At 44.3% G+C, this 18,262-nt stretch overlaps 1 protein-coding gene across 3 annotated transcripts in view; it reads left to right on the top strand.

The window, feature by feature from the left end:
• Hnf1b (HNF1 homeobox B) overlaps positions 1 to 6,038 on the top strand; it is a 59,764-nt gene extending 53,726 nt beyond the window's left edge. For 2 of the 3 annotated variants that reach the window (XM_070027164.1, XM_070027163.1), the window contains exon 9: positions 5,141 to 5,243. In XM_070027164.1, coding sequence (XP_069883265.1) covers positions 5,141 to 5,161 — 21 coding nt within the window. In that variant the 3' untranslated portion in view covers positions 5,162 to 5,243. Of the gene's footprint in view, positions 1 to 5,140 lie in introns of all 3 variants that reach the window. The other variant, XM_070027165.1, reaches the window with a different exon arrangement.
• Positions 6,039 to 18,262: the final 12,224 nt, after the last annotated feature.

Below are 18,262 nucleotides of genomic sequence, written 5' to 3'. Positions count from 1 at the left end.
TCTTCCTTCAGCTACTGCCCTCTCCCCTTTCCAGACCGTAAGCCTTTCTCCCTCTTCAGCTCCTAGTGGCTGGCGAGTTACCTTCTGAGTTACCTTGCCTTAGCTCCAGAGCAATGCCTCACCAGGCTGAAACAAGATTGCAGCAAGCACTGGCCTCTGTTAGGACAAGTGTGGGCAGGCTGTGAGCCAACTCCTGTTTCCACAACTAACTCTCCCTACTGCTCTACTCCCTAGTTTATAGGGAGGTCAAGAGGGCCCCCGAGCACTCACCAGAAAGGGGTGCTGACAGGAAAAAAAATGGCAACCTTACCGTAAATCCCCAGCAGCTATACTGTCCCTCAACCCCTTCTGCACTGGTAATGGGGCAGGATGGGGTGATGGTTTGGATGCCAACCTGAGAATCAGGCAGACCCAGCCTCAAGATGCTACCACTTTCTTCCCATTAGCTGCTCTGGGCCTCTTTCATGGCCTGTAAAGTGAAGATAATGATACTCCTTTCACGGGATCATTGCAAGAAATAACTACAAAAAGACTTGTAAAACTTGTCACTATGTGCTTGGGCCAAGGGAGCACCCAGTCCTTGGAAGCTGGTTCACACTCAGCTTCACTGCTAGCAACTCAGATTTAGGAAGGTTAGTAAATGACAAAGGACATTTATTTTTTCCCCATTGTCTCACGCAGAAGGTAGAAGGAGTTGATCGTAGATAGTGGTTAAAAGCACAAACTTGGGCTGGGAAGGTGGCTCAGTGGTACAGCGCTTGCCTTGCATACCTGAGGCCCTGAGTTCGATTCCTCAGCACCACATAAGCAAAAAGAAAAAAGCCGGAAGTGGTGCTGTGGCTCAAGTGGTAGAGCGCTAGCCTTGAGCTGAAGAGCTGAGGGACAGCGTCCAGGCCCAGAGTTCAGGCCCACGACTGGACCAAAAAAAAAAAAAAAGCACAAACTTTGCTCTTGTAAAACCTTATAATAAGACCTTACTTGTAATCTCTCTAGGCTATACTTCCCTTGTCTGTAAAATTGGAATTATAAAGCTGAGCACCAGTGCTCACACCTGTAATCCTAGCTACACAGAGCGCTGAGATCTGAGGATCATGGTTTGGAGCCAGCCCCGCAGGAAAGTTCATGAGCCTCTTATCTCCAATTAACCAGAAATGGAGCTATGGCTGAAGTTGTAGAGTGCTAGCCTTGAGCATAAAAGCTCAGGGACCCTGCATTCAAGACTGGCACACACATACAAAAACTGGGATTTTAATGATCACTTTCAGTTAATCTCATACAAATTAGGGGAGTTAATAACAACTGAAGTGGGTCGTCTGTACTCACCATCTTCCCCCTCCTTCACCCTGAATTCTCTCTTGACACCAGCACATACAGGCTTATGTCCTCACATTCCCCTATGTCCAGCTGACTCACACTTCCACACTGCTAAGTCTGGTGGGCATTGCCAGTATCTTTGCTATATAGCCAATCACTCTTGCCTTTCCTCTGAATTTTAGGACAACATTGTCCTCACGCTGTTATACTCCTCATTTAAGTCCCCTCCTTCTAGCTCCAACACATCTTCTCAACATTGGAGCTTGGAATGGGTCACGGTTCCTTCTTTGGCCTCTTCTCATCTGTGCTCACTTCTGAGAGTTCTCGCCATTCAGATCACTTAGGGCCAAGTGTACACGCTGATAGCTCCTAGAATTCTCTCCAGGCTGGTCCTGCCTACTGAGGACGCATTGACAAAGACAGTGCATCTTTGGCCAGAAGCATGTACATGTCTCATATATCCAATGTGCCTCTCAGATTGAGCAGACCTAAAATAGAAAGTCTTCATTGTACCCCAATTTCTCTCTACCAATTACTTCCTCAGACCTACCTAGTTCCAAAAAAGAATCATATCCTTTGTTCATTGAAAGATATATACCCAAGAGTACTCTTTTTTCCACATTCCAAATCTAGCCCATCAGTAAATTCTTCTAGGAGTCCCTCAGAATGCATTCTAAATCTAAACAACTTTTCCCATTTCCACTGGTCCATCCTGGTCTTAGCTCTTCCCCAACTCCCACCCTGGTCAAGAGCTGATCTCCTGTGACCCCTGACTCTGACTTCTACACATGCATACTATGGACTCCCAGCAGACAAAGTGACCTCTTAGAAAGAGAGAACAAGCCAGGCACTGGTGACTCACACCTGTAATCCTAGCTTACTCAGGAGGTTGAGATCTGAGGATTGAGGTTTAAAGCCAGCCCAGGCAGGAAAGTCCAATGAGAATCTTATCTCCAATTAACCATTCAAAAATGGGAAGTAGCACTGTAGCTTATGGTAGAGCACTAGCCCTGAGCACAAAAGCTCAGGGACAGTGCCCAGGCCCAGAGTACAAGTCCCAGGACTGAAAAAAGAGAAATAGACAGACAGACAAACAGACAGACAGAGGGCATATTCCTCTCCTGTCTCCTCTCCCCAGAAGCTTCCCATTACAATCAAAATGGAAATGGAGACTTCAAAGCCTTGTGTAATCAGGGTCACTGCTAGAGTCCCTATCCTCCTGGCCCTCCACACCTTCCAAGCTCATTTTGCTTCAGCTAGAGCAAGACTTTGCATTTGTCCTCTTGTGCTCAGAACACTTTTTCATGTGAGTCTCCCTGGCTTGCTTTGTTGAGATGAGCTCTAGGACTAACTTTTTGACCCAGGCCTTGAACCATGATAGTGTTGATCTCTGCCTCCCACATAACTGGGATTATAAGCATGTACCACTATGCCTGGTCAATATGGTGATTCTTTACCTGCTTCCTCCTTCATATAGATTTCACCAGCTCCCTCAATTATTCCCTTTCCCCTCATCAGCCTAACCACCCACCATGCTTATTTTTCTACACATTACTCATCTCCACCTAAAAAGTGATTTGTATATGTATTTGTTTATTGCTCAAAGCTTACCAGAGTGTTAGCTGTGAAGTTGTGGGCAGGTCTTGTTCACAATTATGTCCCCTGAGCTTACAAACAAGCACATAGCAAACACCCAACAATGTATAAAATGAATGCATGGACCAGCACCTATCTCAATGGGTTGATGGAAAAATTCAGTGCAATGAATTCAAAGCTCTGAGCATGGTGTCTGCACATAGTAGGGCTTCAGTACATGTTTGCTAGTATCAGTATGTAACACATCCTCTCAGGATGACGACACGGCTACCATCCCTTTCAGATGGAGTGTGCTGAGCCTCCATCTCTAAGGGACCCCAGTGCACCTCTTATCAGATGTTTGTGTTTAGACTCAGGAGGGGGCAAATAACTCTAGTTCCTTTGACAACATTTAGGGCTCTGCCACCATTTTATTATGGGAGCAAACATTTGATAGCTGAGGAGCCCGGCCCTAATGACAGGTCATAGAATCTCGCTGGCGTCTTCTTATCTGCCCTTCTTGTTTGCTCTTCTATTGAAACCTGCAAGGTCACCAGCCATTTTCTCTCCCCACCACCTGAAATCTGAAAATTGGAAAAAGGCTGATAGTGGGGAGTTTAAGAGATGCAAGGATGGGGGTGGGTAGTGGAAAGAAGAGGCAAAGGGTCTGAGGGAAACCCTGACCAAGGCCTCAAGAATGTAGGTGGGTCAGAAACCTGTCTTCCCCAGTTCCCCCTCTCCCCCTCCCATGAATGAACATGGAGCAGCATGGACGCAAGAACCCTGCAGGACAGTGTTAATAATGACCACGCCAAGCACCAAACCTGCTATGACCTCTGGGAAGAAACTGAGGCACAAAAAAAGTAATCTAAGCTACAACCAAAGGCTAAGTAGACTCTTAGCTCCAACACATAATAGAGAGAATGCATGTATGCTGAGAGATCGCCCAGAACCAATTTGAATCTCTGACTCTAGATTCTCCCCGTTCTGAAGGCCCAGATGATCATTAACTTACTTTGAGCCTTATTTTCCCCATCTGTGAAATGAACAGAATGGTAACCTCATAGGAGGGAACACTGACTAATGAGTAATAAGGGAATAAAAGGCCTATGCTTAGAAGTACCAGGCATACGTGAATGTATACATCTGGCCATGTATGTTGGATGGATTATCTTCAGAGAATAAGCTTCTTAGCCAAAAGGCTGAGTCTTAGATGTTAACAGAAGAAAAGAAGAAACAGAGCAACAAAAAGCAACTTTTGAAGTTAAAAAAAAAAAAAAGGAGTAATATTCTAGAAGATCTGAAATGAATGAGGCCAGGGCTCTGGAAGGAAAGGCTGGCCTACCTGGATGGTGTGGCTTCTCAGGAGATTGCTACAGCCATGGGAGGGTCTCCTTTCCCAGCCCACCTAGATGTCAGACAGAGGTCATCAGCTCTTAGTTCCTATGAATGGTTCTCTGAGTTTCTTGTCCTAATAGTACCAGACTTGGAGAGATGACTTAAAAATTTCCAAACTTGCTTCCCCACTGGAAAGTCTGAGTAAGGGGTCATTTCTCACATGTTTTAGAGCCTTGCTACTCCAAGTAGATCAACAGCAGCCTAAGTTCTTAGAAATGAAGACTCCTAGACACATCTTATGCCTGAGAATTACAATTGAGGCAGAATCTACATTTTAATAGGATCGCTGTAGCCATAGGTCTATTGGAAAGCAGCATGATAACAGGCAAGCCTGTTCTTAGAGGTTTTAGGAAGACACCATTACTTTGGCAAGAAGTAATGGTGCAAGAACTGTTGTGTTTTTGTTGTTATTGTTGTTTGTTTTTTGCCAGTCATGGTGCTTGAACTCTGGGCCAGGGTACTATCCTTGAGCTCCTTTTGCTCAAAGCCTCGCACTCTACCACTTGTGCCACAGCACCACTTCCATTGCTGTCTTTGAAACTACACAGAGTGCTCTATAAATGCCATTCTCAGAAGAATGAGGAACCCAGCTTCAGATTAAGATCAGCTAGTTGGGATTGGGACTGTTTCAAACAATACACTTCTGAAGGTGGCCAAGGAAAGCCAGTTCCAAGGTTTTGCTGAAGGAAGCACAGAGCTGGGTGACTTCTCTACCTCCAGCTCTCCATCCTCAATTCTTTGTTGGCTGAATTGGGTGTCACCTTCTTTGGAGAAGCCAGATGAATGACCCATGTCCTTACCCAGTACCCACAGCTGAGCTCTCTCTCTTCTCTCTCTCCTTTTCTCTCTGCAGTGTCCACTCCAAGCCTGGTGATGTCTGCATATCACTTATTTTGTGCACAGCAACAAGGACCCTATTTTCTGCACCATCACCCTCTGGACAGCTGTCATGGAAAAGTCCATTGAGCTGACAAGCACCTTTGAGAGGTCCCTGCTTGCCTGACACCTGGCTGGTACCTTGGATAATCCGCTCTTAGGAGGTGTAGCCCTAAGCCCAGCTTTCTTGCTCTGCAGTATTGTCATGGTGCCTCTCCTAAGATGTCAAGTGCTCCATTCTATCCAAACCATGGGCGACCTGAAACCACATAAGAGGAAATGAGAAGGTGGTGGAGTCTCTACTATGATCCTTCGTCAGACAAACTGATGTCAAAACTTGAATCTGTTACTGAAACCAGGAGAGGAGGACCGCGTGCTATTGAACTGAGCCAAACACATTGTAAATACCAACAAACTCCCTCTCCTGCCCCCATCCTAAGTGATCTGGAGATTTCTTTTAAAGAAGTAAATTTGTCCAATGGGTGTAAACTGTAAAAAAAAAAATACTGTAATTAAGTGCAATTTCCCCCTTTGACATCATCTCCCCCCACCCTGTATATACTAGTAAAGTGTCTACTAGTTTTCTTTGGAAAAGTCAGAGTTGAAATTTCAAAAGTGATTTCTCTCCTTCTGCTTCCCACCTAAAGTGGGAAATGAAGTACATTCGCCCCTTGCTCAGGCCTGATACACATGATAGCTCCAATGTCCTGAGGTTAACACACACCTTTGCATGACTGGAGGGGGTGGCATATAGTGTCAGAGGGATATCCTAACTTCTCACAGGGCTGGACCCACCCAGTGTATTCCCAAGGAACCCCAGGGCAGAGACAGCCATCTCAAGGAGCCTCCCATTAAAGCCATTTATTTTGACACTATCCAGAGTCCCATATTTCTGCCTCTGACACCTCCATTGCCATTACTTCACCAAGGACCCCTAGCTTAGGCTCTTTGGAACTTTCCACTTACCCTCCTGGGGTCACAGACTGTGTCTCCTGGGATGTAAAGGGTGGGATGGCCTGTACTCACTGTCATGTTCCCGATTTCTCCTAGCTTTCCCACTATTTAGGGTAAGAAGGAGTTGATTTCCCTGTCAGACTCTACAAGTCCTGTGAAGAGTCCTGGCTAAGCAGGAACTTTGCACTTTGTCTTCCCTGCAGCACACAAGGGCAAAGTCACAGAAGCCAGAGTTGCTTCTGGCTGTTTGTTAGGTAATTGGCGATACAAGTCTCATAGACTTTTCTGCCAGAGCTGGCTTGGAACAGTGACCCTCAGATCTCAGCCTTCTCTGAGTGGCTAGGATTATAGGCATGAGCCCCCCACCAGTGCTGGCTTTTTATACTTCTCTGAAGGGTGTTGTCCAGGGAAAGTAAAGGCAAGGGAACTGTGCTGACCAGCCCCTAATGTAATGAGTGGAAGAGGCAAATTCCTAGTGAGCCAAGAAATTTTGCTGTGCATTTACTGTGAGCCCAGAGCAGTTTCCCCTGACAATGTAATTGGGGCTGAAGGACCCAGGACAAGCACTAAGTGTGAAGAGATGACAAGATTTCCTTGCACTAGCTGAGAGGATCCAAAAAGACCACCTCCAGTTCCAGGAAAAGCAGGGGTTATAGCCATCAAGCCCCAGCCTCAACCTGAGCCCCTATAAGCAGATCACGTGGTTTCTAGAACATCGAGTGTGTATATTTGGCAGTGTTGAGATCTTGCTTTGTTGCAACAACCCTGAGAACACAGAAGGTCATAGTAATCCAGGAGGTCATCTGAGCAGAGGTGGAGTAGAAGGAGAGGGAACACTAGAGAAAAGTCTCAGAACTTTTCCTATCCAAAACCCTTTTGGAAACAAGACCTGTAGAAAATTCCCAGCACTGTTAGCCACTCCTTTCCAAATCATCCAGGGGGCCTCCCTCCCCCACGGTGCGGGTGTCCAGGTGGGAATTACTCCCTTGGAAGATTCGTTGGTTACTCACCCACCCTTCCTTCCTCCCCACACCTTTATAGATCAACATTTTCCACGCTAACAGCTGGTTCCTCTTTTCTTTTTTTACCCAGGACCTGCTGTTCTGTGCAGGGTTGAATTCAGGGGAAGGATACACTTCATTTTTAACACCCTGGGAGAGGAAGTGAAATCAGTGATGAAAAGCTGCTTTTACCGGGGCGCCTCTAATCCTAGCTACTCAGGAGGCTGATATCTAAGGATCATGTTTTGAAGCTAGCTGGGGCAGCAAAGTCCATGGGACTCTTAACTGCCCAACCCTCCCCCCCCCCCAAAATTAACCCCCAAAAAGCTAGAAGTGGAGTTATGACTCAAGAGTGGTAGAGTACCAGGCTTGATTGAGAAAGGTAAGGAAGAAAGCTTGAACCTTGAGTTCAAGCCCCAGTATCAGCATGAAAAACAGAAAAGGAAAAGAAATGGAGCAAAAGACAGGGGGGAGAGAAAGGAAACAAAAGAAAAGAAAAAAGAAAAGCTCTCCTTAAATAGGATTAGACTATTCCATGTCAAACAATTGTGGGTCTTCCATCCAAAGGCACAGATAACCTGGCTCTGTTTGTGCTGAATTTGGGTGGATAAGGGCACAATGAAGTAAGAGGTCTGAGCCTTTGGCCCACAGCTGGAGGCAAGTCTTTGATAATTCTTCTTAGAGCCAGAGCACCTTGATTAGAATTAATGGCCTCTGTAAAATTGGAGTGGTGTTAACAAGCCTAATTTATAAGGTCATTTGAGGAGGGAGAGTTAATGCATATGTCTGCCTGGGTGTTGAATATTTCCCCATCCCTGAGCACCTTCTCATGAAGTCTTCTGGGCATGGTTGATACTAATATTCCCAGATCACCACATCACTATGTTAGTGCTTGGTAGAAGAAAACTATCAGTAAATACTTTTGTTGGTTTCTATGGCATAGGACAAACCAAGTAATAAATCAGAGCTTAGGAAAGCCAGGCCCTGAGAAGAAAGGTTAAGTGGGATGAAGTTTTGTCTTGTTCTGGGAAAATGTGAGAGTGCCAGGATTTTGACCCTCAAAAGGATGTTTGGGAGATCTTCAGAGGGGAGGGATCTGGGGAGCCTACAAAGAGGAAGGACAAGAAGCAGGAGCTAACTTCTGTCCAAGGAAAAGCATAGCACCCCCCCCCCACTTTGAATGAGGAATTAATTCAAATAAATGGCATTGATAGCTCCTCTCGCAAATAAGTTGACAATTCAGGACAGTGCAATGGAGTAAGTAGCCATGTTCCTGCCTACAAACCGAGCCCAACATAGACTGAATATTTATGAGAAACTGCAGTCGGCTGAATCAAGTGGCTGTACAGTCCCTCCCTCCTGCCCTCTCCCCCTCTCCCCTTCTCTCTCCTCCTCTTTTAGGTGCAGAGGTCATTCTGGTTAAGCAAATACTGGTTTGTCTGCTGAGATTTATAACATGGCTATTTTATAAATGAATCCTTGGTATGTGCAGGACTTTGCACACACCTGAATGGACTACTCTTTTTTCCTGAGTATATGTAGATAGAAGAAACACCTTAGAAGGGAGAGTAAACAAATCCAACACAGAGAGCTGCATCAAAGCAGAATTTGCAAAGGCTTCAGGTGGTTTGTACTTGTATACCAACAGATCATACCATCCAAATACATGATGTTTCTTTTAATATATATATATGTTGGTTATGTTATAGGGCTTGAACTTGGTGGGGCTTGAACTCGATCTGAGCGCTATCCCTCAACTCTTCAGCTCAAGGCTATTGCTCTACCACTTGAACCACAGCACCAATTCCAGTTTTCTGGTGGTTTATTGGAGATCAGAGTTTCATGGCTTTTCCTGCCTGGATTGGCTTTGAACTGCGATCCTCAGATCTCAGCCTCCTGAGTTGCCAAGATTATAGGCATGAGCCACTGGCACCTGACTTCAAAATATTTTCTGATCTGTACTGTTATATTCCCAAAAGGAAGATTTCTTTCCTGTGTACTAATGTTTTGTTGTTTAAATTTTTTATTGTTATTTTAGAGGTGATGTACAGAGGGGTCTGGTAAAGAATGCTTTTTTTTTTTTTTTAAATCAGTTTGAAGTCAGGGCCTGGGAGCTGTCCCTGAGCTTTTGTGCTCAAGGTTAGTGCTCTACCAATTTGAGCCACAGCACCACTTCTGGTTTTCTAGTGGTTAATTGGAGATAAGAGATTCATGAACTTTTCTGCCTGGGCTGGCTTTGAACTGCGATCTTCAGACTTCATCCTTCTGAGTAGCTAGAATTACAAGCATGAGCCATCAGCAACCTGTAAGAGTACGTATTTTTTTTATGATGTCACCCCTTTCCCTTGCTTTCTCCCGGGTTTTCAAAACCTCCCATCCCTACCCACAAATTGTATAGTTCATTTTCAACATAGTGTCCAGTGAGTACCATTGCTGTATTTGTTTAACCCTTTTCCCTCCATTTCTGTGTGCCCTACTGTCTTAATATCCTTATGAGACTGACATATGAAATTATTCCAAATTAATTAGAAATCTGGTCACTGATGGCTCAGGCTTGTAATCCTAGCTGCTTAGAAAGCTGAGATCTGAGAACTGAGGTTTAAAGTCAGCCAGGACAGGACAAGTTCATGAGACTTGTCTCCAATTAATCAAGAAAGAAAGAAAAGAAAGATAGCTGGGCATCGGTGGCTCACACCTGTAATCCTAGTTACTCAGGAGGCTGAGATCTGAGGGTCCAGGTTCAAAGCCAGCCTGGGCAGGAAAGCCCATGAGACTCTTATTTCCAACAAACCACTAGAAAACCGAAAGGTGGCACTGTGGCTTAAGCGGTAGAGCTCGCCTTGAGCTGAATAGCACAGGGATAGTGCCCAAGCCCAGAGTTCAAGTCCCATGACTGACCGGAAAAAAAAAAGGGGAGAGGGGGGGAGAGTAAAGGAGAGGAAGGAAGGAAGGGAGGGAGAGAGGAGGGAGGGAGAGAGGGGAGGGAGGGGAGGGAGGGGAGGGAGAGAGGGAAGGAGGGAAGGGAGGAAGGAAGGAAGGAAGGAAGGAAGGAAGGAAGGAAGGAAGGAAGGAAGGAAGGAAGGAAGGAAAGGAGAAAGATGAGGGAGGGAGAGGAAAGGAAGGAAAGGAAGGGAAGGGAAAGAAAGAAAGAAAGAAAGAAAGAAAGAAAGAAAGAAAGAAAGAAAGAAAGAAAGAAAGAAAGAAAGAAAGGAAGGAAAGAAAGAATAAAGAAAAAGAAAGAAAGAAAGAAAGAAGAAAGAAAAATAAAAAAGAAAGAAAGAAAGAAAGGAAGGAGAGAGAGGGAGGGAGGGAGGAAGGAAGGAAGGAAAGAATGGAATGGAAAGAGGAAGAAAAAAGAAAGGAAGGAAAGAAAAAAGAAAAGAAGCAAGAAGTGGAACTGTGGCTCAAGTGGTAGTATTCTAGACTTGAGTGTTAAAACTAAGGGACAGTTGGGCGCCAGTGGCTCACACCTTTAATCATAGCACCTTAGGAGGCTGAAATCTAAGGATTGTGGCTCAGACCAGGCAGGAAAGCTCATGAGATTCTTTTTTTTTTTTTTGGTCCGGTTGTGGGGCCTGAACTCTGGGCCTGAGCACTGTCCCTCAGCTCTTCAGCTCAAGGCTAGCGCTCTACCACTTGAGCCACAGCGCCACTTCCGGCTTTTTTTTTCTTTTTGCTTATGTGGTGCTGAGGAATCGAACCCAGGGCCTCAGGCATGCAAGGCAAGTGCTCTACCACTGAGCCAACTTCCCAGCCCCTCATGAGATTCTTATCTCCAATTAATAAGCAAAAAACACTAGTATTGGGTTTTGAATCCAGGGCCTTGCATATGTTAGGTAAGCACATCACTTGAGAACCCCCCCAATCCTTTTGTTCTGTATTTTGGGGTTTGTTGTTGTTGTTGTTGTTATTGTTGTCAGTAATGGGGCTTGAACTCTGGGCCTAGGCACTGTCCCTCAGCTCCTCAGCTCAAGGGTAGCACTCTACCACTTGAGCCACAACACTACTTCCAGTTTTCTGGTGGTTTATTGGAGATTAAGAGTCTCACAGACTTTCCTGCCCGAGCTGGTTTTGAACCGCGATCCTCAGATCTCAGCCTCCTTGGTAGGTAGGATAAGCCTCCTTGGTGCCTAGCATGAGTCACTGGCACTCAGCTGCATTTTGTTTTTAAGATAGGGTCTCCTGGGCTGGGAAGGTGGCTTAATGGTAGAGTGCTTGCCTAGCATGCATGAACCCCTGGATTCGATTCCTCAGTACCACATAAACAGAAAAAGCTGGAAGTGGTGCTGTGGCTCAAGCGGTAGAGTGCTAGCCTTGAGCAAAAAGAAACTCAGGAATGACAGTACCCAGGCCCTGAGTTTAAGTCCCCCCCCAAAAAAAAGCTGACAAAAAAAGATAGGGTCTCCTTAAGCTTTTTCCAGCTAGCTTTGAATTCTCTATTCTCTTACAGATAGCTGTCCAACATGGTGTAACTTAGTTTCTTAAAGTGGCATCTTAGGAAGCATCTTGGTAATACACTCAGTAATGCCCAGTATATGTCATGCTATGACCACATCCAATGTGATGTCAATTTTGCAGTAATATGACATCCATTCACTCAAACATTCATTGTTGCTTACTCTACATACTCTTAGGAATAGGGAGAGAACCATTCTGTTGTTTAAAAACAACAATGACTGTTGTTGTTGTTACAACAAAAGCCTCTAGATCCCTTCTCCCTAGAGTTTACAGTTAGACTTGGAGGAAGCCAACAATAGCTATACAAACAATACACTAAACATGTACTCAATAAACAAATATGACAAGTGTTAATACATACTAGAAAGCAGAACCAAGGAAGAGAAAGATGAGAGGGAAGGGAGGAGAAGATATGGGGTCTTTTTGCATGGGGACCACTTTACCCTTGCTTTGTAAGTAAGGTTGCATGGGCATCTAACTAAGAAGAGTTCTGCTAGTATTTCAGAATTGTCTACACTGAGGATGAAGACTTATACACCTGTTGCTTCTCCTCTAAGAGATTCAACTACTTTCTTCTACCTGCTGTGACAAATGACCAAAAAACACTGAAATGTATTCCCTCACAATTCTTTCTTTCCTCTTTTCTTCTTTCTTTTCCTTTCCTGTTCTTTATTTCTTTCTCTCCCTTCCTTCCCTCCTTCCTTCCCTCCTTCCTTCCTTTCTTCCTTTCTTCCTTCCTTCCTTCGATGTTTTGAGACACAGTCTAATTAACTTGTAATAGAAGTGCTGGGATTATAGGCATGTGTCACTACTCACAGCTCTCACAGTTCTGGAGACAGAAAGTCCAAAATTAAAGTCAGTAAGTCCAAATCAGAATGTTAGCAGAGTTCCATTGCCTCCAAAGACTAAGGGAATCTTTTTCTGTCTCTTCCAGTGTCTAGTGGTTGCCAGCATTCCTTGGTTTATGGCCATATCATTCTAATATCTGCCTCCATGGTCACATTGCCTTCTCTTCTGCATCAAATCTCTTTCACATATATCCTTATATGAATGTATTTAGAGTCCGTCCACCTGGATTACTTGGGATAATCTTTTAAAATCACATCTGCTGGGCTGGGAAGGTGGCTCAGTGGTAGAGCGCTTGCCTTGCATGCCTAAGGCCCTGGGTTCAATTCCTCAGCACCACATAAGGAAAAAGAAAAAAGCCAGAAGTGGCGCTATGACTCAAGTGGTAGAGCGCTAGCCTTGAGCTGAAGAGCTAAGGGACAGCGCCCAGGCCCAGAGTTCAGGCCCCACAACCGGACCCAAAAAAAAAAAAATCACATCTGCAAAGATCCTCTTCATTTTAAGATAAAAATGATTGGGATTCAGGGATCAGGACCTGATATCTTTGGGGTCATTATTTGTACTAATACAGATATTTTAATCACAAACTCAAGAAATTCAAACCCAGAAAGTCTGAAACTTTTTCCACTATAGTTCATCTTAAAAAAAATAATATAGGTTATCTTAGCTATAGGGCATGATGGTAACAAGAAAGATGCTTTATAAAAAAGCAGGAGCCATGTTTTGGGGGTAGTTTGAACCAGTAAGTAGAGAAGAAACTTAGATATGTTGCTCATGTTTGTGTCATGAAGACAAAAGCAACAGGCAGTAACTGTAGTTAGGGTTAACCATGCATCTACTCATTCATTTAGTAAGTATTTACCACTGCTATATAGAACTCAAGCCTACACTGGGGAGTAGAGGTAGCACACTAGCCTGACATGTGCAAGGCCTTAGTTTCATCCCCAGCATCACTCCCCATCCCCTCCAAAATAAATAAATAAATAAATGATCTCAGGCTAGGGAGTCATTTTAATCTGGTTCAACTTCTGGACATTTTCACCCCTCCGAAAATGGGATTGGCTAGAAACTAAACAAAATATAAGGTGCCTAAAACCCTTGGGTATGTAAAAAAGTACTAGCAGACCTGGATGCTAAGAACACACAACATGAACTAGCATAGGAGGCCCCATCCCTACATCACTGAGAATGTGAGTTCTATGAATATGGGGATGGGTTATTTTGTGTACTACTTGGTCCAGCCTCTGATGCACACGGCCCTCAGAAACTGTGTTTGAATTTGTGTATGTATGCATATTACGGTGTTTGGGGGTTTTATAATTGAATATGACCTAAATAAATAGCTAGTCACTACCATTCTCTGAGACCTTCCAAGATTCAAAGGAACAAGCCAGAAATAGATGGGGATAGTTTCACAGATGGGATGAGGAGAGAAGAAAGAAAAACAGTCATCCTGGTTGGTTATGACTAATGTCATTATGGCAAAGTTAGAACAGTGGCTTGTTTAGTATATTCTGAAAGTAAAAGTTCAAAGGATTGCTGGGTGCCAGTGGCTCACTGTAATCCTAGCTTCTCAGGAGACTGAGTTCAAAGCCATTCCAAGTGGAAAAAGTCTGAGAGACTCTTATTTCCAAATTCCAGCAAAAAGCCAAAAGTGGATGTGTGGCTCAAATGCTAACTCTACCAGCCAGCATTGTGTATAAAAGCTTAGCATGCACACGAGGTCCTGAGTTCAAGCCCCAGTAGGCCTCTTCTCAAATCTATTTCAGCTTCTGAACATCAGAGAAAAGAGCCCTTTCATTTATCCATGGGTCAAATCCCTATACCCTGTCTTCAAATATTCCTGCCACTTGCAGAAATATGACCAGATTAGACTTAAACTTCTTCATAACAGGTCCTACATTACACCTTGTTTGATCAGCCTAACCTAGTATTCCTTTGACTGCAGGATATTCTCCGTATTTGTTTGCAATATGCAAATTACCTAAGTGTGGTACAGAGACTGTTTTAGGTGCTTAATCATATATCTATTCAACAAACTAGTGTAGTGACTTTGAGCTGGGTGCTATGGTGGGGGTTGGGGTTGAAGGGCGCTTCTAACAGACACATTAACAAATGATCCCAGTACAGCGTGTCGGCATTAGAATCTTGCTTGGGTGGGAAATCAGAGAAGTTTCCTTGGTAGCTACCTGAGTTGTACCATGAAGAATGAAGCATTCACTAGGCAGATGAGAAGGTGGAAGAGATTGTCTAGGTCAAAAGACCACAAATGTTTCAATCAAAATATTCCTGGAATGTGGGTTCTGGTAGCTCATGCCTGTAATCCTAGCTACTCAGGGAGCTGAAATCTGAGGATTGCAGTTCAAAACCAGTCCAAGCAGAAAAGTGCGTGAGACTCTTATCTCCAGTTAACTACCAGAAAACCGGAAGCGGCACATTGTCTCACAATGGTAGACAGCTTGCCTTGAGCAAAAGTACTCAGAGACAGTGCCCAGGTCCTGAGTTCAAGCCTTATGACTGCATAATAATAATAATAAACCTGTTTCAATCTCAATTTTTTGTGTGTCCTCATTGATTCTTCCAATAGCTCTGAACACCTAGGAGGACCCTTGCCTAAACTTTTGCTTAGCATCTGTAAATCATGTCTTCTCTAGCCTGCAGGGTCGTCAGGTCAAGCTCAGGGGTCACTAGCCATCTGTTGCCTCTGTGGAATGAAGCAGGGTCAGAGAACCAAATCTGGGGGCCCCATAGCTCACACGAGGTAGAGTATGGCATGAGACATGTGATGTTTATGTTCACAAACTGCAAAGCCACTAGATTGCAAAGTGTCATTACGTCTGCAGGTGGAGGGTAATTTTCCTGTGACTCAAGGACTCCTGATTGGGCTCTGATTGGTTTGGGGCTGGGGAAGGTGGGGGGAGATTGTTTTATGACCCAGAGCCAGGCAGTGATAGATAGGAGATGTGGTTTGGTGGGCAGAAGTTTACAAGGCAGGAAATTGCTTCACTGGGCACAACCATTCATAAGAAACACCTCTGGGAAAAAGGGACCCTGTCTCTCCGTATGTAGGTCTGCCCTGGCCTCTTGTTTACATCTGCAACAACCTGTGTTCCTGGTTACACAATGTGGCAGCGTCACTTTGAGTGGGGGATCTTTGCCCCTTGGAAGAATAAACACATTCCTTCCTCTCAATGGAATTAGCAGACCTCACAGACTTTTTCATTGACTCTCCTGGAGGCCTTAATGTCATCAGAAGGTGACCCAAAATATGATTAGCTATATGATCAAACTTATTCCAAATCAAATTGAACTGTCCTTTCTGGAAGTACAAGCTTCAACAACAAAGATATTCCCAAAGGTGAAAGGATGGTGAGCAGTGGCAGGCAGTTGCCATAAGCTATGGCAAGTTTCTTAGGAATAACCCAGCCAGTGGTTTCAGATTCACTGATGATCAATTTTTTGACTGGAGGAGGGGACAGGGGTGTGGATTGTTTGGATATGTTCCAAAGCTGGCGGTTTCCATTGTTCTACCCGCTCTGCAGTTCTTTCATTGAATCATAGAATCCAGAGGTTTCACTACCTAGAGCCACCTAATCTGTCCAGGCCATGGGGAGGAGAGATAAGGAGCAATAGCTGTAGTCTCAAGAACCATAGGAGGTCTATCTGGCAAATTCTTGGCAGCCTGTAGCTCAGCACTGTTCACTAAGATCAAGAGTCTCACCCTGAGTGGGGCGCCAGTAGTTTACACCTGTAATCCCAGCTACTTAGGAGACTGAGATCTGAGGATTGAGGTTCAAAGCTAGCCAAGCAGGAAAGTCTATGAGACTCTTATCTCCAATTAATCACCAAAAAACTTGAGCTATGGCTCAAGTGGTAGAGTGTCAGCCTTGAGCAAAAAAGCTAAGGGATAGGATCCAGGTTCTGAATCCAAGCCCTAATACTGGCATAAAACAAAACAAACAAAGAGTCATAACCTGAACCCCATTTCTCCCACCTCCTGTTTAAACTCCATTCCAGTTCCAAGCTGAGCTTTAACAAGCTGCCTCACCTCTCTCAAGACTCCAGTTTTGTATCTGAAACATGGGAACATTGTGCCACTTAATGTCACACCTTTAATGTGGATGAAATATCACAACCAATTTCCACACCGTTTGATGAATGTCTCTGGTGGCAGTAAGGAGACTTGCAGGGAAATGCCATTTTAAGTTTGACTTTTTTTTTAACCTTCAGGTGAGAAATTATAACCAGCATGACCCTGACTCAGTCTGGGACCCATTTATTTAGGTTGTGTGCAGGACACCTGAATGGAAGCAGTTAGCAGGAGAAAGTCCAATGGGCTACATACATACAAGCTTGGTTTATTCACTTCTCTACCGATCATTGGCTTAATTCTGTCCCGGTCTTGCAAATTTGAAGGGGGTTTGGACCGTTTCCATTCTTGTTCACTCCTTTATCTCCAGGACCAGGGACAGTGTCTGCTGAATAGTAGGTTCTCAATGAAGATTTGCTGAGTGAAGAAGCACATACATGAATAAATGAAGAGAGGTCATACTTCTTTCAAAATCTGAACTGCTGATATAACAAATCTATAACAAACCTACCCTGGACTTTGGATCACCTAACTTCTCAGTCATCTGATAAGCAGGCAGTTTGGATTCCTAGCTTCCTTGTACTGATAAAGCAGTCCAGTCAGGAAAAGCAAAGTGAGGCATTATGCTAAAGCCCACCAAGGTAGATAAACGAACAATCCCTAGCCTAGGACCTTTTAGATAATTAGTCCATTAAGTATCTACGGGAGTTGTTAGTTGTTGTCAGCTTTCCTCAAGACCCTATGCTAGCTGTTGCCCTTCCTATGCTCCTTTGTTTGGTTTATTCATCCATTCATGTATTTATTTATTGAGGTGATATTGCTATAATTGTCCAAGCTAGCTTGATCTCCTGGTCTCAAGCAATTTTCCTGCCTCAGCCTTCCAAGTAATTGGAGCTATAGGTACACACCACCATACCTCCCTTGCAAAAAGGGCTAGAGCCACTGCCTTAGATATTTGGGGGATAGAGTCTGCTAGAGAGACCATGACCATGGAAGCACAATCCTGCGGTTATCAAATTGGAGGAGAAATGTGTGGCCTAGGAGACTTAAAACTGATTCATGAGAGTGGTTTGCATGAGCCATGCAACTGAGGCAGCATCTCTGAACATAGTATATATATTTGGGCCCTATGACCTAAAAGGCAGGCTGGAATAGAATTTGGTGAACCAAGGGGTGCAGCAGCTAATCTTCCTGAGTAGTTTTTATCCCCCAGGACTAAGTAAGCGTGTGAGTGTGTGTGCATGCGCATGTGTGCACATACATGCACATGTGTGTAAGTCCTAGAGCTTGAACTTGGGGTTTGGGAACTGTCTCTTAGTATTTTGGCTCAAGGCTAGAGTTCTACCACTTGGGCCACAGCTCTTCTTCTAGCTTTTTAGTGGTTAATTGGAGAAAAGAGTCGTACAAACTTTTCTACCCAGGCTGGCTTCAAACTGTGACCCTCTCATATCTCAGCTGCCTGAGTAGATAGGATTACCGGCATGAGCCACCAGTGCCTGGCTTGGGAGCTAAGTAATTTTAACTGCATTTTAAGATATAAAGATGAGCTAATCAATGATGAGAGAAAACAAACTTTAAGAACTGTAAGATAAAACATCAGCCTTCAAAGTAATTTTGAGGTGGTTGTTTTTTTCTAGTGTTTTATAACCTCAGGCCCCTTGAGAAGCATACCTTCCTTCTTCTTCACCCCAAGGGGTATTTCAGTAGAGAACTTCCTGTAGCACTGGCTGGAAGGAGCCATGCAGAGCTG

This window comes from Dipodomys merriami, unplaced genomic scaffold (genome assembly GCF_024711535.1).
Source record: "Dipodomys merriami isolate MVZ:Mamm:240054 unplaced genomic scaffold, mDipMer1.0.p SCAF_19, whole genome shotgun sequence".
NCBI classification, from domain to species: Eukaryota; Metazoa; Chordata; class Mammalia; order Rodentia; family Heteromyidae; genus Dipodomys; species Dipodomys merriami.
The sequence above is the reverse complement of the archived record's forward strand: the minus strand, read 5'-3'. Positions and strand labels throughout refer to the sequence as shown.